The sequence below is a fragment of the Mirounga leonina genome, unplaced genomic scaffold, assembly GCF_011800145.1.
Source record: "Mirounga leonina isolate KUSES-001 unplaced genomic scaffold, KU_Mleo_1.0 Mir_174, whole genome shotgun sequence".
In the NCBI taxonomy this organism is placed as follows: Eukaryota; Metazoa; Chordata; class Mammalia; order Carnivora; family Phocidae; genus Mirounga; species Mirounga leonina.
The window spans coordinates 21,572,652-21,600,448 of NW_023270451.1; the positions used below are offsets into that span (position 1 = coordinate 21,572,652).

General features: G+C 38.3%; 2 protein-coding genes across 9 annotated transcripts; one reads left to right on the plus strand and one right to left on the minus strand.

Annotated features, from left to right (window-relative positions):
- Positions 1-1,916: 1,916 nt before the first annotated feature.
- On the minus strand, positions 1,917-6,105 carry TFPI2 (tissue factor pathway inhibitor 2). 2 transcript variants are annotated; one of them, XM_035020578.1, is made up of 5 exons: positions 5,770-6,105; positions 5,223-5,468; positions 4,164-4,343; positions 2,585-2,755; positions 1,917-2,260 (listed from the first exon to the last, which is right to left on the minus strand). In XM_035020578.1, exons 1-5 carry the CDS (start codon positions 5,855-5,857, stop codon positions 2,184-2,186), a joined length of 762 nt encoding a protein of 253 aa, XP_034876469.1. In that variant the 5' UTR covers positions 5,858-6,105; the 3' UTR covers positions 1,917-2,183. The 2 variants fall into 2 exon arrangements, with proteins under 2 accessions (XP_034876469.1, XP_034876470.1); XM_035020579.1 differs by having other exon boundaries at positions 5,283-5,468; positions 5,770-6,096.
- GNGT1 (G protein subunit gamma transducin 1) lies at positions 5,420-27,781 on the plus strand. Of its 7 annotated transcripts, none has more exons than XM_035020587.1 (4): positions 5,420-5,503; positions 17,785-17,887; positions 22,108-22,317; positions 27,681-27,781. In XM_035020587.1, the coding sequence occupies exons 2-3, from the start codon at positions 17,792-17,794 to the stop codon at positions 22,234-22,236; spliced, it is 225 nt and encodes a 74-aa protein (XP_034876478.1). In that variant the 5' UTR covers positions 5,420-5,503; positions 17,785-17,791; the 3' UTR covers positions 22,237-22,317; positions 27,681-27,781. The 7 variants fall into 7 exon arrangements, with proteins under 7 accessions (XP_034876478.1, XP_034876472.1, XP_034876479.1 ...); XM_035020581.1 differs by having other exon boundaries at positions 5,456-5,524; positions 17,782-17,887; XM_035020586.1 differs by having other exon boundaries at positions 5,484-5,524.
- The last annotated feature ends 16 nt before the right edge of the window (positions 27,782-27,797 follow it).

Genomic DNA, 27,797 nt, shown 5'->3' on the forward strand with positions numbered 1-27,797 from the left:
TTGTGACATGATTCAAATAGCTTCTTGCTATCTGGAATAGATGGCCCAGGTTCATCTTATATATTTCCTGTCCCAGACCTGGATTCAGTGATTTCTCCTAAGAGACCTGGTTCCTCTTAATGAGAAATCATATTTAGAGACCACAATCTGAATGGGAGGTGTACTTACTGGATTGTCATTGCTTCAAGGACTTTTCAATGAGAGAGTGGAAAATACTTTTTTTTCCCAAAGAGAAAATAAATTTTGATTTCATGCTAATATTTATATTCCAATTTAAAAGTTAAAGATTTTTTCTTCATTTCTTAATTTCATACTTTTTCACTTAACACTGAAAATCTTGACTTCTAAAGAAATAAATTCTTATATTTTCTTACAGAATATATAGTATAATGTAGCATTCTATGTAAGTTCAAAATAACAATATCAATATTACTAATAAGACTACTAAACGTATTTTCAGATTTCTTCACAATTTATTTGACCCTTAGATTATATCCCTTAAAAGATAGTCAAAATACTGGCTTTGAAAGTCACCAGAAATAATTACGTATTCTCTCTGTAGTTAGGCAATTATCTGATATTCATTTGGGTTCAATTGTTTTGGTTTGTTTTCAGTTGTAGAAGGAATGCTTTCTATTCTTTGTAATTTTGCTTTCTTATTATGCAAAATGTTTATATGGTCTAAGATCACAAGTATATAATAAGGTATATTCACATAAATTTTATCTCCATGCCTGTCCCATCCTGTTTCCTCCTTCCTGCTGTAGGTAACTATTTTTAGTATCTTTATGTCCTCTGTGATGTGTGTATTTATTCATGTTGTTCTAGACCCTTTTTTAAAATGTATTCTGAGGATCAGATGATATCCACATATAGATATTTTGCTCATTTTTCATCCATTTCTTCAATCCCCTACTGGTGATTATCTGGTTTGTTTCCAGTTTTTGATTCTTCCAAATAATACATCAATGAATGTCCTCAGGAATATACCATTTTGTATTTTTGTCACAATACCTCTAGGATAGATTTTTTTTTTTTAAGATTTTATTTATTTGAGCGAGAGAGAGCACAAGTAGGGGGAGTGGCAGGCAGAGAGAGAGGGGGAAGCAGGCTCCCCACCAAGCGGGGACCCCAATGCGGGACTCCATCCCAGGACCCTGGGACCATGACCTGAGCTGAAGGCAGACGCTTAACGACTGAGCCACCCAGGTGCCCCGGGGATAGATTTTTAAAAGAGGGATTGCTCAAGTGAAGGGTAAATGCGCTTACAATTTTGCTAGATTGGGGGCATATTTTAAATATATTGATCTTGCCATGAAAATGTAGGAATTTTTAAAAATATTCTTATTACAGAGAAAAGAAAAAACTTTAACTAGAATGATCATATTTATCAAGAATAATTCATTAGTAGAATTTAAATTACTAAATTCATGGTCTGTAATTTAAGTGAATGCCTTGAACAGTTCAAAAATTTTAACAATTTTAGTGGTTTCCAATCTAAATATCTTTGGAAGTAATGTAAGATCTGTATGTATAAACAAATATATACATGTGAGTGAGGATGGATGGGTGGAAAGGTAGATAGAGAGAGAGAATTTTATCCCCAGAAGAAAGCATTTCTGATTTTAATAAATTTACTAACTTCTTATTCAAAAAAGTTATTATCTTCTAAATGACACAGTAGATAAAGAAGTTAGTCATGTCTATATAACAGCACTTGTAATATTTTCTAAAGTGTTGGTAAATCTGCAAGTTTGTTTCCTTGGAACTAAAATATAATCCAATTTTTAAATGCAAAATAAAATGTATTTGCTGGTCCTTTTTATGATCATATGTGTTAAGAGAACATGGCTATATTGTCTCATGCTTTTCAGTTACTATCACCTTCTGAAATCATGAAGAACAACTCCAAGAACTGGGTGAATCATATTTGCTTTTATATCTTATGCACAGCAAGAATTCAACTACATTAAAATATATGTGAACAGTAAATTAAAAATAATAGATTCACATTTGAATAGCAGCTAGTTATGTGTAAAAATACACAAAAAAGTAACCTGTAGCAATAAAAACTTGTGTATAAATCATTAATGATTCATTTCCCCATATCACCATATTCTTCTTCAGATATAACCATAGAGGCAATATCTCCACAAGATGACATATAGGAAAAAAGGTTAAAATTACTTCTTCCAAGTTTTCACCCTTCTATGAGCAAAGACAATCTTCGGCGTCTTCTTATCCTTTTGCTTCCTCACAGCTAAAGTCAACAAAATAAAAATAAATATCATATATCTCCAATCCATAGGCTCACTTTAAATAATCAACATTTCCAAGATGCTTACACACTCACCTCAAGTATTTTTAATGATTATAAAGTCAGTTTTACTCACTATCCACTCAAGTTAGTAACTTTCTACCTCTAAAAGGCAAGGATACAGTACGATCAGTACTAAAGTGCTCTTTATGTAGAAGTGGTCTAGAAATGGCAATATGCTATTAAGAACATGGATATATAAAATATAATTTTGCTTATGAATTATTTATAAAATTAGTTTAAAAATTGAATAAGAAAAAAACCTACCTTTTATACAAGCATATGTGCAGTCCTCCATGTTAACAAAGTTATTGTCATTCCCTCCACAGCCAGTATAAGTGAAGTTCTCACAGGCTTTGTGTCTTGGATTAAAATAATAGCGCGTCACATTAGCAGAGCATAGTCCCCCATCTTTCGGACTGTGACAATATGACGGAACTTGATGAAAAGGAAAACAAAATTAGAAATGCAGTAATACCAAAATTAATAAACTGTGATGATTACTGAAGTAACTGAAGAAAATCTAATCCCACTGAAGCTTCATTCTGAATTCAAAATATCATACTAAACCATTTAAAAAGTGTGTCTCAATTTTCAAGAAAGCTTACATGCTCTAGTTTGTTAATTCTAAAATTTTTATAAAGTGGAGAGAATTTCTTCTGAAGCTATGTCCTTGTATCATTTGAATGTGTTAAGAAATTAAACCCAAGAAACAGATATGGTCAGGTAGAAATCGGCTGGGTTTCAAGGATTGATATATGACATGCTTTAGTAAACCTTCTTGTGTTGGTAGGTTTATTTTAAATGTTTTTATCAGCTCTCCTTCCATCATTAATCAAGAATACATTTATGTAATTCCCAAGTAGGCACTGGAACATTTATACAAAAAATTTAAGGAAACACAAGCAACAACCATCTCCTCATTAACACAAGCTTTTGCACACAGTATAGCTATAGAGCTTCCTCAGATCTCTGCCAAAGCAAGTTTTCCTTGTTAAGTTAATATATCTTTGGGTATGTGTGTCTCCGCTGTGCCTAGGGAAAATGTCTGTATTGTCTCTCTCTACAAAAGTATTGCCCAAGTAAGCCATCATTTCAGGACTGAGGGGGTGGGGATGTAGATAAGAAATCAGAGCGGAAAAAGGAAGGATAGAGAGGTCTTTGTCCTGCAGTTTGCAGTTGCTAAAGGATGCAGAAATCTAGCTGAAGACTTCAGACAGAAATTATCAAGATTCACCATCTGAGGTCTGTGTATATTCCACTATCTCCTATACACAAGTGATTCCTTACAACCCTGAGGTCATGGCATTCAGAATACTGTGATTTATTTTAAAGGTTTTATTTAGTGGAGAGAGAGAGAGCAAGAGGGGGTGGAGGGGGCAAAGGGAGACAGAGAGATCATCTCCACGCTGGGCATGGAGCCCACTTTAGGGCTCAATCCCAGGACCCTGAGATCATGACCTGAGCCTAAATCAAGAGTTGGATACTTAACCGACTGAGCCACCCAGGCACGCCCAGAATACTGTAATTTTTATGTGTAAATTAAGTAAATGAGAAATAGTTCTAAAGAAACAATCCAGAACAGGAAGCAAAAACTTCCTAGCCCTGAGACTTCCTAGCCCTGAGAACTTAGCAAGTCATTAACCTCTGGCAGCCTGTACTCTCATATGTAAACGGGGAAATAATAATACTCCCTCACAGGGCACATATATAGAGTAGGACTGATATCCTACTGTATGTGAAATCATCAGAACACAAGGCATGTTAATTATACATCAAATTATTGATCTTTTCACCCTAAGATCTTAAAGAAATGAAATAGAAACCCCATAAAAATAGTATTTACTTTTCTTTGGTGCACAGAAGCCCTTACAAGTGTCCTCGTCCGGGAACCTGTTCTTATTGCTGTGACACCCGCCAGATATGAATTTTTCACATGTCATGGAACTTAGATTGAAGAAATACTCTCCTGTGCGCACTCCACACTGCGCCTCACTAACTTCCAACCTGCAAATTTTCGGAACTTCTAGGAAAAGGAGGGCATAAAACAATGCTAGTCAAAAATTAGCTTTCTTAGTATTATTTAGTATTATTTGCTTTTAGTAAGTAGTACTTAGTATTACTTCAAAACTTTACTGTATTTTCAGAAACAACTAAGGAGAAAACTATCACATTTAGTACTGGGATAGTAAATCCCCAAAAGACTTTTCCTTAATCCAGTTATTCAGCTCTTTTTTTTTTTTTTTTTTTAATAGTGGCTCCAGACCTGAGTCAGCCAAATTCAGTGGAAATTCTCTCTGTTCTCTCAGGGTGTTCTGATTTTTCTACATATGAAGTTAATCAAACTTATTCACAGGAATACATACACATTTTTCCTTGGCTTAGTTCCTTGAATGGCAAAGTCCCATGGTTTGTTACTGGCCTTAATAAATAAAAATGATTAAAATGAAATAGAAACCATGATCATGAATCTCTACTATATCCCTGTACAAACCCAAAACAAGTTTGGGTGTCAAGGGACAAAAGGAAAAGTTACAGTTAGCTAAATCACACTTTAACAATAAAATCCGCTGAAAGTATTTCAGATTGATGGGTAATTGACACGAGGAAATGGTTCTCTCAAGGAGGCGTAAAAACCATAGGTTTAGAACTAGTGATAAAGAAAAGTACCTATGTGGCACCCAATAATACATCATACCCCTGCATCATCATGCCCTATGGTGAACTCTTGCCCTGAGTCTGCGCGGACACTGAATTATGATAAATGCCACTTAGGCTTAGAAATTTGTTAGCCAATGTAAACTTGTGATTACTTTCTGGAAATAACAAGTTAGCCTTACTTAATGTTTGAGAAAATGCAGGCTACAACTTACTGCGGAAAATGGGATCTGGGAAATTAATTTACTAGCAGCCCTTCTGTGTAAGGAGCCGTGCAAGGGTTCTGAGCTTGAGCGCGGCCACTTACTCTCTATCCTCCAGCAAGCTTCGTTGCAGTCCTCCAAAGTTTCGAAATTGTTGGCGTTGCCCTGGCAGCCCCCGTAGAAGAACATGCGGCAGCTCTGCGTGTACCTGTCGTAGTAGTAACTGGGGATCCGGGCCCGGCACGGCCCCACGTCGGGGGACAGGAGGCAGATGTCTGCATTGTTTCCTTCTGCAGGAGCAGGAGAGCCCGAGAGAGGGAAGGGGGTCAGCCCCGTCTCCGGGAAGGTAGAGGCTTCCCAGGGACTTGTGTCCCTCCGTTTCCCAGCCCAGGGGGGTTTGCCCAGAGAGAAAGTACAAACTTCGGCACGAATATCCCTTCCCGCGGCTCCTGGACGCGCCCTGTGCAACAGGGGCCCGGGGAAAGCCGGGCGGAGAGAGCGGGTGCAGGGGACCCCAGAGCCGCCCCGCCCGCGCTGCCTACTGCGGGGCGGAAGCCCGGCGCAAAGAGGGGGTCCCGGACCCGCCAATACCTGGCGCCTCCTCATCACCGTTGCCCAGCGCGGTCCCCATCAGGAGCAACGGCAGAAGCAACAGCCCGAGGGGGCGAGGAGAGTCCATGCTGTCCGGTTTGAGTGGCCCTCGGGGCGAGGCGTTCCTTGAATGTGCCGGCGGGAAGAGGGTGCACGGAGTCCAGCCTCCAGGCAGCCTGGGTGCCGATGTGGTGGGTGCCTGCTTTATGTAGGGTGAGTGTCCTCCCGACCCCGGACGGGGCGGAGCGTGCCTGTGCGGAGCCCAGGAGGCTGATTCATGCCCCACAGGCTGTGACCCACAGCCCTGTGTTGGAAAATGTGCGGGGGAGAGGAATTCCCCACCAGGTTGAACCTGCCTCCCAAACTTTCTCCTGTCTTGGCCAGAGTGACTAGATGCGGCATTGTGTCGGTGATGGTGGGCAAGCTAGAGGAAAATGACCTGGGGGTGATTGCACAAGGTTCAAACTTGCAGCATCACTCCATTATGAAAGCACGAAGTCCAAGTATTTGAAGGGTAGAGACAAAGTGTGAAATTCAGTGGACTGAGGGGAGCCTGGCTCCTTGCAATAGATTCCTTTATTAGATTAGAAATTTAAGTATGTGTATTTATTTACATGTATACATACGTACATATTTCAATCGAGATTTAATTTAATAAAAGGCTCATAATATATCTTAAGTGTACAGCACCATTCCAATCAAGAATTAGAACACTTGCAGCGCCCCAGAACATTCTCTCATACCCTTTCCCAGTCAATCCTCCCAATCCCAGGCAGGGGCAACCACTTCTTATCACGGGAGATTGGTTTTGCCTGTTCTTGAATCTCATGCAAATGGAATCATAAAGTGTGTATTGTTTGTACTTCTTTTGCTCCACTCCTATTTTAAAGACACACGATGTTATTGCATAGTTCATTTCTTTTAAATGCTGAGTCCATTCTTCCAATGTATGAATGTACTACAAATGTCCTGTTACTGGACATTTGTGTTGTTTCTAGTGTGAGACTGTTATGAATAAAGCTGCTTTGTGCATACATGCAGCTTTTATTACTCTTGGGTAAAATATTTATAAATGTTCAAAACTGCCACTTTCCCAAAATGATTATACCATTTTATACTCCCCCGCCCCCATTAGCTATGTGTAAGTATTGTGGCTGTGTTTTTTTGAGCTGGAACATGAAAGTCCATAGAAAGGTGGCCGTAGGGGATCCCAGATCAATCCCTTCCTGCACATTTCCTAATTGTCAGTGCATTAACGTTCATTGTTCCTCTGACATATTAGCCTGAGTCTAACTTTTTCCTTTATACAAAACAAATTATTTATGCTCGGATTTCACATGAAATATTGAAGCTATTTTTGGCGAACATTTTAATGGATTCTCTTGATGACTGTGTCTTCCTCCCCTTTTTCCTCTTGTTGTATTTAATATTCTCAATTTTCAGGAGAAAAGTTACTTCAACTTCAAGTTTTCATTCTTCTGAATATGATTTTCATTCTTCTGAATGTGATTAAATATATCTCCCATATGGACTAAAATAAATTCAAGGACTGATTCAGACTTGTCACTTAGCATTGACTATTGTCACTTCTGTTCTTTGTTCTCAGGTGCTGGTACTTTTTGATCATCTTTTGCTTCATATAAAAAGAGGAATCTTTTGTTTGTTTTAAGATTTTATTTATTTGACAGAGAGAGACACAGCGAGAGAGGGAACACAAGCAGGGGGAGTGGGAGAGGGAGAAGTAGGCCCCCCACTGAGCAGGGAGCCCGATGTGGGGCTCGATCCCAGGACCCTGGGATCATGACCTGAGCCGAAGGCAGACGCTTAATGACTGAGCCACCCAGGCACCCCCCAAAAAGAGGAATCTTTTGAATTAGAGCAGGCAATTTTGGGAAATTGCATGATGCACTGGGAAAATGAATTTTATTCCTTGCTCCTTTGGAGAGTCACATAAATTCTCTGAGCCTCAGTTTCCTTCTCTGTAAAATGGATATAATGACTGTACTTTACATGGGTGTTATGAGGATTAAAGGCCAAGCGCCTAAGCACTCAAAGGGGTGGGCTTCAGCGTCTTACGCACAGGCACAGACTCCAGCCTGATTATCCATGTTTTGATTCCCATTGAGAGCCTTTGCACAAAACTTGAAGATGGGAGTGTCAACCACAGTCAGGAAACAGCACCGTGAACTGGCCTTGTAGGACTGAAGCCTGCGACATTGCTCTCACCAGCTCTCCTCTTTGGCTGAGCTCAGAGGCCACCTCTCTGCCTAGGAAGCTGTCACACAATCAGATATAACTTCATGATGGTTTCTTCTGGGGAAATGAGCTTAGGGTTCTTTCAGCCAGAGCAGAGTCCTTAGTCCTGCTAAGGACTCAGGATGCGCTGGAACACGTGGAGGGGAAGGAGAATGGGGAAAGGGCCAAAATCAGGCTTTTCACCCCTCTGTGGTGTAGAGTCTGTGGACACAGGGCAAAATTCATGTTCAGAGGTACTCCAGAAATGTTAACTTCCTTCCTTTATTCTATGCCAAATAGGGTGCATCTTTAACACCCCTGTGACCATTGAGCAGAGACAGGGAAGGAGAATTCAACAAGTGGGGACAGTTAGAAGTTTGAGATGATCAGGCCAAGTTATCAGGAAGGAAATTACGCCTCTTAATTGCAAACCACTTGAGTATTTTTATATCCATGAAAAGGATATCTTCCAATGTAAGGGGAATCTAAATGTTCTGGGACTACTTTAAATTACTGAATTTATCCTTAGGACCATGTGGAAGGAGCCATGTGACCACTGCAACCAGCCTCCATAGGGATGTCACAGTACTTCTGTATCCTTAAACCAGTAACTAAGCCAAAAGGTTACCACATAGCAAAGGAAAAGAATTCCTTTATCCAAAGTCAACAGGACGTGCAAGTCTGGAGGGAATTGCAAAGAACAGTCATCCAGATTGATTTGTCATTGTTACACCAAGTAATAGCTTTAGTGGCTATGGCTAAAAATTGAGGTTCAAAATAGTTTGGAGTTCTGTGAAATAAGGCATGGAGTTCTTATAATTTGAGTGTTGAAGGAACTATAGATATCGTCTATTCCACTATTTTCATTTTACAGAATTATACAGAGACCTGGTCATGTTTACTTACCTTAGTTGTTGGCAGAGCTGAGACTAGGACCGAGGTTCTTGATATTCAGCCTTGTATTCTTCCTAACATTCCCATACCTGGACTCTTTCTACTGTACCGAGACCTTAGAGCAGAACAGTAAATACCAGAATGAAAACACACAGAGGCTACAGTGATTTCAGGAACATCTGTGCGTGTGTCAGATCCGTGCTTCTGTTCTTTCTCACCAACCCACTCCCGGCCCCGTAAAAAAAAAAAAAAAAAAAAAGGATATGAAGTTGATTTGGAACACATTAGCTCCTAGAATTTCCAAGTCTCGAGTATGATGTTCTGTCTTCTGAGAGCCACACATGCTTGGACAGTGATCGTGAATTTAAGGGGAGGATTGAGGCAGATGGTCTTCTTCTCTGTCAGACACCTTAGAGAGAGGTGGCATGTTTAGCTCATAAATGAATGAGGAGAATTCATCCCCAGTGATTTGGGGATATATATTACATAACATAGTCACTTACCGAGTTACATTGATAACTCCCCAATAAACAAAATTGTCGCTGCCTGTTAGCTTAAAGCCAAAATAAAATCTGAAGTGAGTCCAGCTGGCACGACCAAAAATTTACGCATTTGATAAGAAAGGCAGTTCATCTCTTCTGAGAGATGAGGGATCACGAGGATTTTGTTCAAGTTTAGGCAACTCCTTCACCGACAAGGTGTTTTTCAAGTGAGTTGGGTCACGTAGGAAATGTTTGCTCTAGTGCGCCCTCTGTCGGAAACAGAGTGCATCGGTGAGCATTGTATAATAAGGCGGAGCCACGTAAGAGGATGAGACATTCTCTATGCCTAATTTTATTATTCTTGTTCTCCTTAGGGGAACGATATAATGGGGTATTTAATGTGTCTCTTACCGTGGTCATTTTTTCATCCATATATTTTTAAAATAAGCAGAATTACTATTTAATATGTGCCAAACCTTGTGCTAGGCGTTTGGAATACAAAGACAAATAACATGTAGGGATCTCATAGCACAATAGAGTAGACAGATGAACATCACATAACCCAATTGCAATATAGTGTTTTTAGTACAATATTAAAGATATGTACTAGGTTTTATGGGATCATAGAGGAGGAAATGAAATTTTAGCAAGCGCTCAGTTCTAAACAAAAGCCAATCTACACAAACAGATCTAACATTATATTTTTTATGCCTATGGGACACAGAGACTCACTCCTTCAACAGCTGGTTGCTTTGGTCTTTTTTTTTTTTTTAAGGTGTTGTGATTCTAGCAAAGCATTGCCTTCTGCAGGAAGGCAGAATCTTAGAAACCCCCTTTCTCTTCTACCTAGATGTATGTTCACTCAACTATCATGCCTACTTAAGAGGCAGACCATCTTTCCTCTTACTCAGATTGCTGAATACTTACCTTTGTAGGGCACCCAGAAGGCTGGGACAGAGTTTGGACTATTTTATCCAAGATGTTTCTGGCACAGTATGGCCTTACCACCTGCCCAGAATTCTAGCCTGGGCTACCAATCCACCAGAGAGTGTCATGTCAGGAAGGGGGGAAAGACAGAGAAAATTGCCCCTAATGTCTGTATATCATGTGGGAATAGCAATAACTATAATAATGAATATGACGCTGATTGAGAGTTTACATTGTACTTTGTGTACATTAACTCATTACATCTCCCACAATAACCACTGAGGGTGATACTTTATTCTCCCCATTCTGCAGATAAGCACTGAAACTTTAGGTGAATATGTGACTTGGTCAAAGCTATACAGTTACCTCAGGCCGTTGAATCCTGATCCGCTGGTCTCACTCACTGTACAAGCTTTTTCGTACACATTAGTGGGGCCCAAAGTCAGGCTTATTATATGTAACACGTGCTCATGATCTTAGTTCAGTACCTGGACAGCTAGATTACAGACTTCTCACTCAAACATAAAGTTTATAATTAAGAACAAACAGACAAACAGATCACTACAATTTAAATACATTGCTCTAATGCTCTAAGAGAAGCATCTGCCAAAGTTAATAATCAGATTAAAGGATTGAGAGAGTTAATCACTAAATCCTTACTTTCAGGGTTATATTTAGCAGAAAGTAATGGACCTTGACCTTTCAAGTATAAAGACACTCTTTCTTACAAAAATATTGTCATGTTTATACCCTAGCCCAAATCACATGTTATACATTACTTATGTGTCTGTCATAAACCCTCCATATGTTCATTTGTTCTAGTTTTATGTAGAAAAGCTTTTGTATCTTAAGTCACACAGAAGGGACAACCTACCATTTGGGGGCAGGGGGAGGCCATAGTTGCAGTTTGAGCGGGCAGTACATCTCCTAAGACTCTTACTATTTCACTATTTTTTTTCTCCCTCTTGACTATTAGCCAAGGAAACAAACTGAGTCAAACTAAAATGTCTGTATTGGAAGAGAGTTGACTACGCTAGCGTGAACTAGGGATACTGAATGAGCCAGAGAAGTGTGAGCTGTTCCTACTGGTGGATGGGATCTCCGGCACTCTCTTCCCCTCGCTTACAATAGAAGTCATGCCCTGGTCCAACCAGACACCAACCTGGTAGCTACTGCTCTGGATCCTTTCACCTCTTGCCTTCTCGAGGACTTCACTCCTCTCCTCTGTAACATCACTTCTTTCAGTGGTTTCCATTGGAGTGCTCTATCTCTGATTTTTTTTTTCCATCCCAAACTTAAAGTTCATATTTGACTTTCTATCCCTTTCCTGTTAGAGCCTTATTTCATTGCTCCCTTTTCCAGCAAAACTTATCAGAAATGTTATCTTCACTATCTACCTCCACTTCTTCATCTCCCCTTCCCCCACCCCCCATTGCACTCCAATTCAACTTCTACATTGGGAAGAGGAAGAATAGGAAGTGCTCCCGTCAAGAGCACCTCATCATGTTGCCACATCTTACTGGACCTCTCAATTCATATGACACCCAAAGCAGCTGCCACAGAGGTCACCAAGGACCACATTTTTCCATCTCAGCAGTATTTAACAATTTCAAACTCTTCCTCATCCTTGAAATGCTTTTCTTTTAGTTTTTACTTTACCACATTCTTCTGGTTTCCTCCTACTTAGTTGAGTATTCCTTCTCAATCTGTCCTTCTCTGCCTGCCCATTAAAGGTGGGGTGACTCAAAGCTCAACCTTGAGAACTCTTTTCTAACTGTACTTTCTTCTTATGTGATTTCAAGTAGACACACACAGAGACACACACACACACATTTGTGTATAGTCTTGACCTCACCTCTGAATTCCAAACACTTACATCTACTTAGTATCTCTACTTGGATATCTAATACACATCTCAAATATTGTATGTCTTAAACTGAAGTCTTGATCATATACCCCAATCTTCCTTCTTTCTGTCAATGACACTTCTACTTAGACTTTCAAGCCCAAAACTATGGAATCACCCTTGACATCTCCCATCTCTTCATCACCCAATCCATCAATAGTCCTGTCAATTCTACCTCCAAATCACATTTTTAATCTGCCTATATTTCTCTATATCCATGGCTACCAATATTGTTCAAATCTCTCTGTTCTTAAAGGACTATTATGTTAGGTTCTTACATAAAATCCCAGTTTCCACTTTTGTTCCCCTTCAACCCCACACAGCAGAGTGTTTTTAACACATCAGAACACCTCACTTCCTCAAAATCAAAACCGTTCATTAGCTCCTCACTTTATTCGTCACCATTCCTCTGGGTGACTCTATGTGACGTGGCTGCTCTCTTCCCTGACTGACTTCACCCCATCATTCTCCTTCTTACTCTACTCGTTACACTGTGTTTTCTGTTCTCCTTGTACAACAAATCTGTTCCCACTTCTGGTCCTTTGCATGCGCTGTTCTCTCTGCTTAGCCCTTCTCCTTGCATGAAACGTTCATCTCCTGATCTTCACTGTCTCCTTCTTGACCGTGTTGGTCCCACTGGCACTACCTCCAATCAGTCTAGATGATGTTGCTTCACATCCTAGTCACTCCTTATCATAAACTATAGCATTTATCCGTTGAAATCACTATGTTTATTCATTTTGTTTCACTTGTCTGATCCTCTCACTATTATGTAAGCTCTGTGACAGCAGGAACTTACCTGTTGTAGTCACCATTGTTTCCCAGTGCTAAGAGCAAGACTTATGGACAGTAGGATCTTATAAGTGTCTGTGGAATAAACAAATTACTTATTATACCTCCCCTAGCACTTATCACAATATAATATATGGTACATTTTATCTTGTTTATTGTCTTTCTCCCTCATTAGAATGTATGTTCCTCATGGGCAACATTTTCTATATTTTTCTCTGCTCTGCCCTCAAGCATCTAGAATACTGTCTGGCACATAATAGCATTCAGTAAATATTTGTTGAATGAATGAATAAAATGTTAGCTATTTTTGTAGTCCTAGGTATAATGTCAGGATGAAAAAGAATAGTACAAGATAAGAAAATTTATAGCCATATGGTTGCAAATTTATTGTACATAATATAGTGGATTTGTTTCTGAAAAAAAAGTGTCAAATGGAATGTTTATAAATCAAAATATTTAAAGTGTGTTAGCAACATTTCTATTTCAAAGAATGTGTGATTGATCCACTGTATAAAACAGGGAACTTCTAAAAATAATTTTAATAATTTCCACTAATATAGCCCTTATAAGTTAAATATTTTGTCAAGTTGCCTTACTTCAAAATATACTTACCTACAATGTGTAAAAACAAACAAAGCAGGTAGCTTTTGAACTTTATACTAGCCCACTTTAATTCTAGAATAGATTAGCAAGAAAGCTAATGGAAGATATTAGGGAGACACTTAAGCTACTCTACATAGTTCTATCTTCCCTACATCCCTTACTCACACCCACAAAACCCCTGAAAACCATAAACAACCTGACATATTTTCAAAAGGCCCTGGAGGGGGCAGTATTTCCCCCCACAGAGAACCACTGTTCTATGAATGGGGTACAACTCTGAGGTACTTTCTCCCCCTCCTCTTCTCTTTGCTATATTGGACCTTACCGCCCCTGATAGTAGTGCAAGATGGAAGAAGGAGTAAAAGGGCAAACATCTTCTACTTAAAGGGGTATGTTCCGCCCTCCCCCCCACCCCGAGTTAGCTGTAAATGCTGCCTTAGCTTGTTGGTCTGAGTCTTCAGTCCTCCCCTTTTATATTCTGGTGGCAGTGGGGTAAGGATGCTTGGTAATATGCCAGTAATATGACCTAGCCCCTCTTAGAACTTCCTGCGGAGAGGTGGCTCAACGTGGAAGCTTTGAGCTGCCCAGGTATGGGGGGAAATACGACAGAGTGGCTTAGTGCCTTTTGTTTTCAATTCTGTGCCTTCTTTCAGTGTAATTCTAAAGTATGACAAAACAAATCTATTCTTTTACACTAATTTGGAAAGGGTAACAGAGAGAAGTGTGCTGGAGTTGAAAACACCCCAGACCAAAAGCCAAACATCTGTGTGATAGCCCCAGCTCTGTTGCCACCCATTTTATGATTTGGGTCCACCTTTATTCCATCTGTAAAATGGGATTAAGGATGATTAGATTATGCCATATCTGAATTCATTTAAACTCTTCAGTGCAACTCTGAGCCTTGGGACTCCATGCAGACAATATACACTGCCCTTCTCTGTGTGTCTGGCTGTCTTTGAGGGAGGTTAGAGTTTTGATCCTCCCTCTTTGAATTTTCTCATACAAGTCCCGTGGCATCAAGTTTGGCAAGCATTCTCTCATCTTCTAAGATGCACCTCCACCAAATGAAATGTGTTTTACTTAAAATATTATTAAATTTTAGAGTTTGGAGATCATTTGTTAATAAATTGAAGTTAGGTACTTTGCACTTCTTCCTATGACTAGGTGAATATTTATGACATGGGTTGCAAGTGACTTTATCTACACTCCATGATTCTCTTTCATATATTGAACAATAGGCAGGAGTAAGGACATAAAAGTTATGAAAGATATAGATGCGCTTATAAAGGTCCTTATAACCCATTGTGTCTTAGATTTGTTAGAATCAGCGCCTAAGACAAGGATCCTTGTCCAAGTGGTTTATCAAGGATGAGCTCTCACAAGAAATCTCTGAAGGAAGGTAGAAAGCAAGATGAAGCAGAAGTTAAGCAAGGGTGTAGTTTCAGATGTCTAGCTTATCCTGACCCCATGGGGAGCTCTGGAAGGTTCTCAATCACAAGGTTTTTCAGCCCACAGGCACCTGGTCTGAGCTATTAGAACCCCACTTCAGCCAGCCCTGTGCTACAGGTCACCCATAGGAGCCAATCGAAAGCATAATCTCCCAGACATCACCAGCTGAAGTGGTTCCCATCAGCCAGGAACAAACCTATGCAGAAGGCTTGCCCTTGGCGGTGAACACATGCACCTGCTGGGGAAATGAACACCCCACCCTGGAAAGGGGGTCTAGGAAGGGCACCAACAGCATCTGCTATTAAAGGAGCCAAATCATGTCCACATGATATCCCTTAAGAGCACTTTTAGAGTCACCTAACAGGGCGCCTGGGTGGCTCAGATGGTTAAGCATCTGCCTTCGGCTCAGGTCATGGTCTCAGGGTCCTGGGATCGAGTCCCGCATCGGGCTCCCTGCTCCTTGGGAGCCTGCTTCTCCCTCTGCCTCTCTCTCTCTCTCTCTCTCTGTCTCCCATGAATAAATAAATAAAATCTTTAAAAAAAAAAAAAAGAAAAAAAAAGTCATTTAGAGTCACCTAACAGAAAATGCCATGTAAGACAGCACAGTTTGAAAGTCTAGAGGTGCCGAATAAGTGGGTACTCCAGCTAACATGTACTGAGCACTTGTTTCGTGCCACATACCATTGTACAATCTTGATTCCTCTCAAGAAATCTACAATGTAGGTAATCACATTGCTCCGATTTCCTAGTAAACTGAGGCACAGAAGTTAAGTAACTTGATGAGGGCCACACCCCTAGCAAGAGCCAAAGAGTGATCATTTCATTGGCAATAACATGGTAGGGATTCTCTGAAACAGAGAAAATGGAATTCTTTTTTTTTCTCTTTTAAATTTTATTTTATTATGTTATGTTAATCACCATACATTACATCATTAGTTTTTGATGTAGTGTTCCATGATTCATTGTTTGTGTATAACACCCAGTGCTCCATTCAATACATGCCCTCTTTAATACCCATCACCAGGCTAACCCATCCCCCACCCCCCTCCCCTCTAGAACCCTCAGTTTGTTTCTCAGAGTCCATAGTCTCTCATGGTTCGTCTCCCCCTCTGATTCCCTTCCTTCATTTTTCCCTTCCTAAGCCCTATTCCAAATCAAAGCCTCTTAGATTGCGCTCATATTTTAAAGTTCCTAAAGCGATTCTTATATACACTGAAGTGTTAGAGCCATTGCCGAGTGGAATTAGTTTTCCAAGATGTAGAAAAAATATGCAAAGGACAATATCAACAGCTAAAAATGATCAGCAGAGGTAGATATGCTTGTGAATGGTTACAGATAGTCTGAAGGCAGTGAGAAGGAAAGGGAGAATGAACTTGCGCATGGGCTCTTGAATACCAAACAATAATTACACAAGAAGGAACAACCTTTGTGTTGTCATATTGTTTCTTAAGGTAAGAACAGAAGAGCAAAAATAAAAAAGTACAGGAAACATTGACTTTGGGTACACATAGAGTGTTCTTTTCTGTATCTGTGCTGGCATATTTAGGCATTTGCCCCTAAAAATATGTTAAAATGTCTATTTCCCAGAGAAGAAGAGTCTATTATAAGATTGAGAAGGGAAATAATGTTTCCTCAAAGGTTTTGGGAATGATAACACTGTATCATACAAGGAAATAAGTTAATTGCTGATAAATTATTAGCAGAGTATTTTTATGTAAATATACAATGTTGTTCGCTGAAATAGCATGTGACCTAAATATGTTTACTTTCATAAAAATATGTCATTATAAAAATTGGACCAGGGAGAAAAGGAGAAGAGAAGAAAACCAAAAAAGGAGAGATTTTAAGTGTGATGCCACTTGGCTACAATGAAATATTTTCCAGGAAATTGCATATGGGTACCACCAGCTACTGAACCATCTTCCCCCATTGTCCATTGATCTAATTAAGGAGAAGAGATTGCTGAGAGTGCAGAAGATCCTTCTTTTATGATGTCCATCAGTATACCCACTATGTCACCTTTAACCCACTGCATTTGGTCATCATTGCTTTCCAATGCATTGTGACAATTACACAGAACTTCCTGGTATTGTTTAGAGACACATTCTAAGTAATATGCTAGTTTATTTCTGATTAATGAGGTTGTTTGCTGTATCTCCATTCTATTGGCTTATATTTCAACCTATTATATTTATAAAGAACTTATAGTAACAGTTTTTGTATAGTTCTCTGTTAATACCAGATTAAATACTCTAGTGATTTAGGGGATTAATGGGCAGTCCTCAGAATGACCTCAAACTAACTGAAATGGCATATATCATATGATGGAGGACTCTCGTGTTAGAGATGAGGGTTGGAAACCCAACCATTTACACCATGCCCCCCACAAAAAAAAAGGGGGGGAAAGGGAAGGCTTTGGATGTTTAAGACTATATGCTGACTAAACTGACCTCTCCCCACATCCCCACAAACCTACTAGCAGGTGGTTAGAGTCAAATGCTTGGTTTAATCATATTAGTGAAGATTATAAAGAAGCTTTAAAATTGCAAGGCTAGTGTGTGGTGCTGGAATTGTTCAGAGAGCATTCATAAGAAATCAGTTATAATAGAAAGCTAAAACAAAGAAACAGTTCACTTAGTAAGTTAAGAGCTGAGGGAAGGATTGGCTAATATTGACCTGAAGCATGTGCAGCAATTTGGGTGTATGAACTGTCTTTTTTTTCAGCAGGCAAAAGATGCCAGTGATCAATATTGAAGACTTGACAGAAAAAGACAAATTGAAGATGGAAGTTGACCAGCTCAAGAAAGAAGTGCCCCTGGAAAGAATGCTGGTAAATTGCTGCTCTCTTCTGAATTTTATTTTAAACTATAGATTATGGTAGGGCTACCAGGTTAGTCAGGAACTGTTGCAGGGGAGCAGAATGTGCCACCCCAAACAAAATATACCTCCTTGACATAAGTATTATTTTAGGCTGGTTATTTTATTTTTTTAAAAGATTTTATTTATTTATTTGACAGAGAGAGACATAGCGAGAGAGGGAGAAGCAGGCTTCCCGCAGAGCAGGGAGCCCAATGCAGGGCTCAATCCCAGGACCCCAGGATCATGACCTGAGCTGAAGGCAGACAATTAACAACCGAGCCACCCAGGCACCCCTAGGCTGGTTATTTTTAAGAAACAGCAGGTAGTGGAGAATATCTGGAAACCAAGTAAAAGTTGCCCTTTTGTAAGAGATATTTACAGTTATAAGAGAAGTCTCCATTTATAAATGTGTCTCCCTCTCTATACCAGGAAGAGAAGGATGACTCTAAAACTCTTATTAGTAGAGAAGGCAAGGATGTAAATGCGCTTGATTTAAGTGGGCTTTTGATGACTGCTTTTCCTGAAAACCTCCCATAACTGGCCTTTCCTCCCCCACCGCCCAACATCTTTTGTCTTCAGCTGGAGATGGTATTTAAGGGGGTGTCTTGGGCCATTTCAGGGAGTTACTTCGTTTTCCTGGGTCTCTCCCATGTATAAAGGAGGCGTACATGCTATTAAATTTCTGTGTGTTTTTCTCTTGTTAATCTGCCTTTTTTATTAACAGGTGTGTCTCAACCATGAACCTAAAAGAGTAGAGGGAAAATGATTTGTCCTCCCCCACACCATTCACTGGAAAGGCTCAATGTAGTTAAAAATGAATTGTTCAGGCAAAAATTCATCAGAGATTAAGAAAATTAATAATCATAATTATCTCTTGATTTAGACTCTAAATCAAAGGTTTGGCAAACTATTTTCCATGGCCCCAATCCAGCCCTCAGCCTTTTTTTTGTATGACCACTAAACTAAAAATGTTTTTCCATTTTCATAGAGTTGTTTTAAAAAAGAAAGGAAGAGAGAGAGAGAAAGGAAATGAAGAATATGAGACAGAGACCGTATTTTAGCTAAGCAGTAAAATGAAGCAATGCGTATAGGCATTTTGCTTTTGCTTTTCTAAATTGATAAGCTTCTCTTTATTTAATGCAATACTTTGATGTTTAAATACTTTTAGCCAAGACCTCATTTCCTCCAGCACTGTCATGGCTAGTAATGAATGAGTACATTCTACTCCTTCTTTGCAAACAAAAATGAGTTCAAGCACAAGAATTCACTTATTCCTCCTAAAAACATCTAACAGATTTGGAAATGGTTACCAAGAGTTCTCTTCCATTAAAAGGAGAGGAATGGCAAAGGAATAAAAGTTTCCTTCAAACAAACAGTAACTGAAGCTTGGAAAAGGTTCAGTTCTTCATTTTAGGAAAGTAAGTAGAACAAAAACTCCTCCACGAGTGTTAAGAGTATATTTTATATTTTTTCCAAAACTCATTTTATCAAGCCAAAGCAGAAAAGGAGTTTGTATTATCTTCAAGACTCTTATTCCCAATAAAAATTGGAATTTTGGCTTCTTTTACATTTATAATTGTCTCAAACTTCCCTGGTGCCCTTTCCATACAGGCAAAACATATTTTGCTGTAAAAATAAAATTAAATATATAAACAGCACAAAAAGCTTGGAACATATAACAAACGGTTAAAATCTTTGTAATTTGGGAAAAATAAACTTTTGGGGTAAATAAAGTTATTTTTTCTTCTTGATTTGAAACATCCAAACGCTGTTTCATTATTTATTTACTCAGGATTGTTGTTTTGAAGGCAGTTTGATTGTATTCATGTTTATTATTCATTTGTGGCAAGCTCACCTGGGAGTTTTTATTTGAGGCAAACATCACATACATCACCATCTATCAGGTTTGGGGGTTCCTTTTCCCTGCTACTCAGAATCTCCTTGTTTTTGGAAGTCGAACTAATTTAATACCAGACTGCCAAAACTACACACACGCGCGCACATGCGCACACGCACACGCACACACACACACAAATTTTAGGTCCTGAACCTATAGTTCTGACACAGGATGGCATAGCATCCTTATAGAACGGTCCAGTGGATAGACACTGGAACCCTATCCCTGGTTCAGATTCTGGCTCCACAACTTTCTCCCTGTGGAACACTCACCTGAGATATCTTTTCTAAAATGGGAATAGTAACAACATCTAATTCAGAGGGCAACTGGGAAGCGTAAAAGGGGTAATATATCCAAAGCTCTGAGAACAAATACCTAGGACATAGCAAGTGCTTTCTACTATGTTTATTATAATATAATTATAATAAAATTAAATAATTATAATATATAAATATAAATATAATTATAATAATTATATTATTATTTTTATTTTAAATAATTATTTGATGTCTTTGAACCAGACTGGTTCATAATATGCTTCAACCTATTTTGCTATCAAGGCACTAGTATTGTCAGAAGACACAACTCTTTGCAGCCAGTTTTTTAAAGCTGACAGATTTGCAATGACTGTATGTCAAGGCAATAGGCCAAGACTAAAGATAATCTTTGTAGTAATAGTTAAAAAGAGCCGCCATTTGACTGAGCATTCGTTGTATGCTCGGCACTTAATGCAACCATTGTTGCTCTTCCTTTTTCATAGATAACGTAACTAAACCTTAGATGAACTCTCTTAACTAACAATAAATACAGCAGGGAAATGGGTAGAGCCAAAATTCAAAACTGGGGTGGCCAGAATCCAGTGTCCATGCTCTCCACCATGCCATTTAATCCTATATTAAACTATATATACTTAAAATAAGCCTCACTGAAGTAATTTTTGAACACACACACTCACATAGGATTTTAGGTAATTTATTGCTCCTTATAGCCTCAGCACCTAGATAGACGTAAAAACCAACCCTTCACGGACTCTAGAATTAGGACAGTTCTGACACCCGGTTGGGGCCAAAATAGCTGGTGTTTGGAGGAGTGGGGAAAAAAGTGAACCTAAACTTAATTTTGAATTTTGAAAAGGGAAAAATGTGAATCTAAATTACTGCATATTTCAGAATTGTGTATAAACTATGAGTATCATCATATGAAGGAGCCACCTGACCAATGCCTTGCCCCAGTTTGAAATGATGTTTCCTATTATGTAGATAATGAATTTGCAGAGTTATAAAGTAATCTTAAGTCTTATGTTTAATGTTGCTGGAAATTTGCATACAAATATGATATAAATATTGTATTTAAAAAACACAGTAAATTCGTTAGATAGCTAATGGAATGGCCACCTACTGGACTGCCAGAAATGAAATAGTTTCGTTTTAATATCATGAATAGTAGATTAAGTGAAAAGGAAACAAGTTGAACGTTAAAAGAAATTAATAATTTGAGGTTGTGTGTATATGCATGTGTATACACACACATTTATATATGTTATAGAACATGAACTCATTCTAAAAGGTGTGTTAAGTGGTACATGGACCATTTAAGCTCTGGCTGAGTCCATTAAAATACTAAAGCCTGATTTTTCATGAAGTCATTACTATAATGGTGCAGATGAATGAAGAGCAAGCTCATAAACAAAAATAATGATTTAGTTCAACAAATACTTGTTTACTGAGCACCAACTAAATGCAGTCTCTGTTCTAGATGCCTGGGATACATGTGAACAAGTCAGCCAGAGGTCCTTGACCCTTTGGAGCTCACCTTCTAGTGCACTGTCATGATCAATCATTGTAAATGAGTTTAAAATAAAATTATATGTGATACTTCTGAGAATTCAGGAGTGGTGATAAGCCTGGAATTTAAAAGTTATTCATTCTCTTCCACCTTTACAGGTCACATTTCTGGAATGAGGAACAAGATTTAATCAATGTTTACTCTGGTGACACTGTTGACCTTGTGGCCAGCTATTTTCTGGTCCCTGTTCTGATCTCCTTTAGAGAAGCTAGAGGCAGTGTCTCCTGAGAACCCTTAGCTGGAGTGTGGCCAGATGGTTCTCCTTTGCCTGAAGATATCCAGGAAGACAGGAAAAAGAGCAGCTATTTCTTCTTCTCTCCTAGAAAAGACATATGCACTGGGGGAAAGCAGAACCACATTAAAAAGAACACAGAAATTATAATACATTCTTGGATTCTGCAGTATTCTGTTTTAACCAAATGTGTCATTTCTTTCTCCTTTCCTTTAAGGTCTCCAAATGTTGTGAAGAAGTAAGGGATTATGTGGAAGAAAGATCTGGAGAAGATCCACTAGTAAAGGGTATCCCAGAGGACAAAAATCCCTTCAAGGAGCTCAAAGGAGGCTGTGTGATTTCATAAGAAAAAAAAAATGCCATGGAATAGCTTGAGCTTTAATGACAGTACTAATTTTTGGTCATCTATTACAATACTATTAAGCATGTACGTAACCTTTTAATTTATAAATATAAACTTTTAATAAAAGTTGGGATGTGATAATGCATAAATCTATATTTTTCTTTAAGTATTTAGCACAGGGTTTAGCACATAATTGACAATAAATATTGATTGACCCCTTTCTTTAACAATGACTATTAGGGGGCGGCTGGATGGCTCAGTCAGTTAAGTGTCTGACTCTTGATTTTGGCTCAGGTTGTGATCTCAGGGTCGTAAGATTGAGCCCTGCATTGGGCTCCATTCTGGGCATGAAACCTGCTTGGGATTCTCTCTCTCCTTCTCCCCCTTCCCATTCACACTCTCTCTCTCAAAAAAAAAAAAAAACCAAAAACCCCAAAAAACCAACCAAACAAAAAACAATACTATGTTTTATGAACGAGTCTATATTATTCTGGTTGCCAGCGTATAGTTAATGTTTTATGTTTCTTAACTTCTCTTTCAACACTACTAATATTCCAGTAAGAAATTTCATGGTTAGCCTTATATTTTTTCCAACCTTTCTCTTCCTTTATAGAATAAGGAACTCTATTCTTTTGATTCACGAAAGTCCTATCATGACAGAATGTGTGCTCTGAAGATTTTCATTGTGGATGTTTTGTTTTCTGTTTCCCTTGCTCTCTCAACCCCCAGTCAGCAGTGATGGTTTTAACATAACCTCTTCCTACATTCTTACCATTTTTACTTGTTACTGATGATATAACTTTTTACCGGAATACCAACTGGATTAAGAGGCAGTCTGTGGTCATGGAGCACAGTGGATTTAACCAGCACCAGACTAAAGGTTATAAGAAGCCAGAGAGTTCTGGCTCTGGCATTTTAGCGCCTAACTGACTCTGGATAAATTACTTACTCTTTCTAAATCTCAGTTTTTTTCTCCTGTAGGATAGGAATAATAACAGTCCTATCCCCTTTTTCATGGGGCGTTACATATTACACTAGGGTGATCATGGCACTTCGCATACTGCCTGGCATATAGTAACAACACCCAGTAAGTGTTAACTAGTATTGTTACTGAGAAAGAAACTGGACAAATATCCAGAATCCTTTGAGATCCATGCTATTCCATCCCATCCCTAAGAAGACTTTGACTAGTACAGTCCTTTTTCCTGTAGCAGTGTAAGAACAAGATGATAGAAAAATAGCTATCTTCTGCATCATCTTACTAATCAGTTTCCTCCTGGCATCTTATAAACCAAATTTCACTATCTTTGTGCTAATGACTAAGAGATAATTGCCTCTGATTCTGTAACAAATGATGAGTGCTGATTACCGTTACTTGGGAACTGTTTCTGTTCCGCAACTTGGAAACTGTTTTTGTTGATAGTGTTTCCTTTTTGCTATCTCACATTTACAGTGCTATTTTTGGATATGTCAGTGATCAGAATACAAGGAAATGTTAACTGATTGTCATCCTTTTTAAAAACAAGAAGTGTCTATTATTTGGTCTGGAAGGGAATCTCACGGAGGTCCCAAGTTTAGCTCCTAGCACAGCCCTTTCCACTCTGACCGTAGTAAATGCTCAATAAAGATCTACTGAGCCTCGTCCAACCCCTTCATTTTGAAATGGAGGAAATCCAGGTTTAGAGAAATGAGTTGGCAGGTTTCTCAGGTCCCGACTCTGGATCTCTGGCTGAATGGTTAACACCACACTCTACCACATATCAGATATGCTTTGGGTATTAGGAGATTCCAGGATACACTATTGGAGTTTATCTTTTTCCTGAGGAGACACTCTCTTCCCTTGTTTAAAATTACAAAACTCCTCCCCAACAACCCCCTCAGCCTTTCCTATCTCCCTGTTCCACTCTCTTGTCTTCCATAGCACCCATCACCATCTAGCATACTATACACTTCACTTGTTTATTTGTTTAATGGTGGTCTGTCTCAAGGGTATTTCTATGTGCAATTGAGTGTTTATTATGTATTCCTTTTATCTTTTTTCCCCTGATTAAAAAAATATTAGAGTCTTGGCTATGGCATTTAGTAATATGTATGGTCTTAACCAACATCTCTAGCTTTTATCTAACACTGGAAACAGATTGGGGAGGCAGATGATTCTAAGTTAAAACCCTGGTTTGTCCACTTTCTACTTCAACTCTCTGAACAGCAGGTTTGTTTTTTTTTTTCCACATATAAAATGGAAAAATAGAATGGATTCTTATATGAAAATTTAAAAATCACTTAGAACAGATATAGATAAAAACCTAATAAATGTCCTCTCTTATAATAAAATCTGGAAACTTCCTATAGTCAACAAACTTAAGTATTTAAATAATCCCTGACATGACACCCCATTTCCCCACCTTCTGCAGTTTAGTCAGACTGATCTCTCCACCTGAAATATCCCTCCACTCTAACTCATTTCAGCCTTTAGAAATCCTACTCCTTCTCTGAGGCTCACTCTAAACTATCTCCTCTGTCCCTCACTCCATCCCAAGAGTATTCTATAAATCTTTTAACTCACTTAACATTGCTTTGCTTTCTTTTATTATAGTCTGTATGGTGTCTTACTCTCGATTCTGTATTGTAAATTTCCCAAGCCAGAAGCTCTGTTCATCTTTGAAACTGCCATACCAACTCATAAATTGTCTCTGCAAGTTGACTTGCCTTAGTAAGTGTTCAATTAAAAGCAGGAAAGGATAGTACTTTTTATTTTGGAGAATTCAGAATTCTTATTAGCTTAACTAAGGAATAAATCGACAGGAGGGTAACATTCTTGTTGCTCAAAAATACAGACTGTCTGCAGGAGTTGGAATAAGATAAAAATCATCGAAAGGAAGTATAGAGAAAGATAGTCTAGGAAAAAGGATGTGAGATCATGACTACCCCACAGGCTACACAGCTACAAGCAGTGAGTGATTTTTTTTTTTCCAGAAGTTATTTCAGGGCCATGGATTACTAGGTTAAAAGGAATGTGGTACGACTACAGGGAAACAAAAAATACTCTAGGCATAGCCTTAACCTTTGGCTCGTCCACGAAACGTCCTGGTACCAGTAATGAGAATGGGTTAAGCATATACACTTACTGTAAAATATCATTTGAAATACTTGCAACTTGTGGGTATTTTGTACACATAGATGAGTTTAAGCTTTAGCAAGAAAAAAAAACTTACACTACTATTTTAATTTGAATTGATTTGATTTTAGCCAAATTTCAAAACAAGGCTAGTATCAAACTTCCTAAATTCCTAAAAGAATGTATTAACATGAGGAAAAGAGTAAACTGAGTAACAAGAATGACCAATTACAATGGAAATTAAAGTCTTGTAAAAGCAGAATTGATAAATCATTTTGATATGAATTATAAGTAGCTGTTAAGATGATCAGAGCATTAGACATAGGTCATCCTATAACTTCACATATCTCCATCTAGAAAAGGAAGCTTATGCACATAGTTACATGAAATGGGTGAGTTTATGAAATGTTCCATGTGATTTTTATAATAAACTGAACTAAAACAAAGTGAACTGAGTGCATCAAAGATGTGTTAAATATGTTCCTTAGAAACCATCATTTTAATAGCCTAAACAGTCACCATTAACTTTATAAATTCTAGAAGAGCAGAATTTGGGAAATAACCTAATTTATTTCCACCAACAAAAAAAGGCAGAGAGTATCTATGTCTTGCAAAAAATCACAAGATAAAGTAAAACCAGAACCTGGTCTTTTTGAGTTCAACCTAGCATTAAGTCAACTCCAATATAACTGCTCTTGATATTTCCTTATACATTTTCTTTTATATGGACTTTTTAACAACATACTTAATACATAAGAAAAATAGCCAAAGAATTATTTTTCCTTTTTTTTTTTTTTTTTTTTTTTGGTTGCATGTCAAGGTAAATATTTCATGGTCTTTGCTCTTTTATACTTTAAAAGTAGAAATAACCACACGGTTAGTTTTCTTAAGCAGATTTCTTTAAAACATTTGTCAAAAGACAGTGGGCTAATAAAAGTTATTTTTTGGTTATACTTTTTATTTTCATTGCAGAGTGGTTTGTACACATACTATTTTGTAAAACAAGTTTTATTGAAGGTAATATGTAAAATATAAGTAAAAAGCTAACATGACATTTGGATATAACTCATATGGATTTTAAACTTTGTTTATCCAAAAAGGTTTGTTAATAGAACATTTCTGTGAGAATACACAAGAAATTGTTTACCATGGTTGCTCTCTTAGAGGTAAATTCCATGCTTAGGGATGGGGGCTACATGCTCTTCTAAAAAGAAAAGTGTTCCCATCATTTTACCATTTAAAACCAAACAACAAGAAGAAGACATTTTTCAGAATGAGGATTTCAGCATTTCCCAATTCACTTTAATCAGTTTACTTAATATGGTATTAGCACCGTGCATTATTTTGTAAGAGTAAAAACTAAAAAACAAAACAAAACAAAACACCAATATGTATTTCATCTCCAATTTAAGTCTCATAATACTGGGGAAGAATTTACATAACCACTACAGATTTATAACTGTTTATCCCTGCATGCAACTAGATGATTTCATACAGAAGAAATTTCCAGGCCAAAATAATTCTATTTTTATGATTTGGAACAGACATACATTAAGTTACTTAACCAGCTTATTTAATTTGGGCACTGAATTTATTTAATTTGGGTGATGTTAACTACTTTCACTAACTTATTTATTTTTAACCAACCTTTTAAATTTGAGCAATGGGGAATCAAAAAATATGAATTGCTTTTGGAGACTGATGTGAGTTTTTTGTCTTGGCTCACCGCATACTAACGGGAAAACTCTGGCAGCTGATTTAACTTCTTTGAGCCTGGGAGATCCTGGAATGTGTGGTATTTCAAATACAGAAAAAGAACCTCCTAAACAGTTTCCTTTGTGAAAGCGATTTATCAGATGTGGATGCATAAACGCAATTAGAAACAAAACATACCTTAGCTAATTCGCCATTCCCCTGCCCCATCACCCCATCTATTTTATAAATTAGAAAACCAAAATCCAGAAAAAACTTCCAGTGATAGCCAGTGGCAGAGCTGGGACTAGACCCAGAGTCCTCACCACGTAGCTCATTGTTCTTCTCCTTCCAATATATTCACTGAGGATAAGCGGGTGGAACCTAGAAAGAAATTAGGAACCAACAAAAACCTGTGCTTACAAAATAGGGAGTGGCTTGGGGTGTCTAAGTTGAGGTACCTGAAATCCACAGTTCAGGCCACCACTCTTAACTTGAATTTGACTCTGTAGGCAGGAGGTCATCTCCAAAGAGAGAAATATCTGACTGCTTGGGAAGGTTTCTAACCTCCGTGAGTTATTTTTCTTCTGGTCTATTAAGGATCATTAGTTTATAGTCAGAGTGAAACTTTATATTGCAGGTAGACGTGTCACATCCGACACTTTTCCTGGCTTTACAAAAGGGCAGCAAGGTGAATCCTGCTTTCCAGCTAGTGGAGAAACCAATGCTGAGTGAATCCAGGAGAAGCCAATGCCTA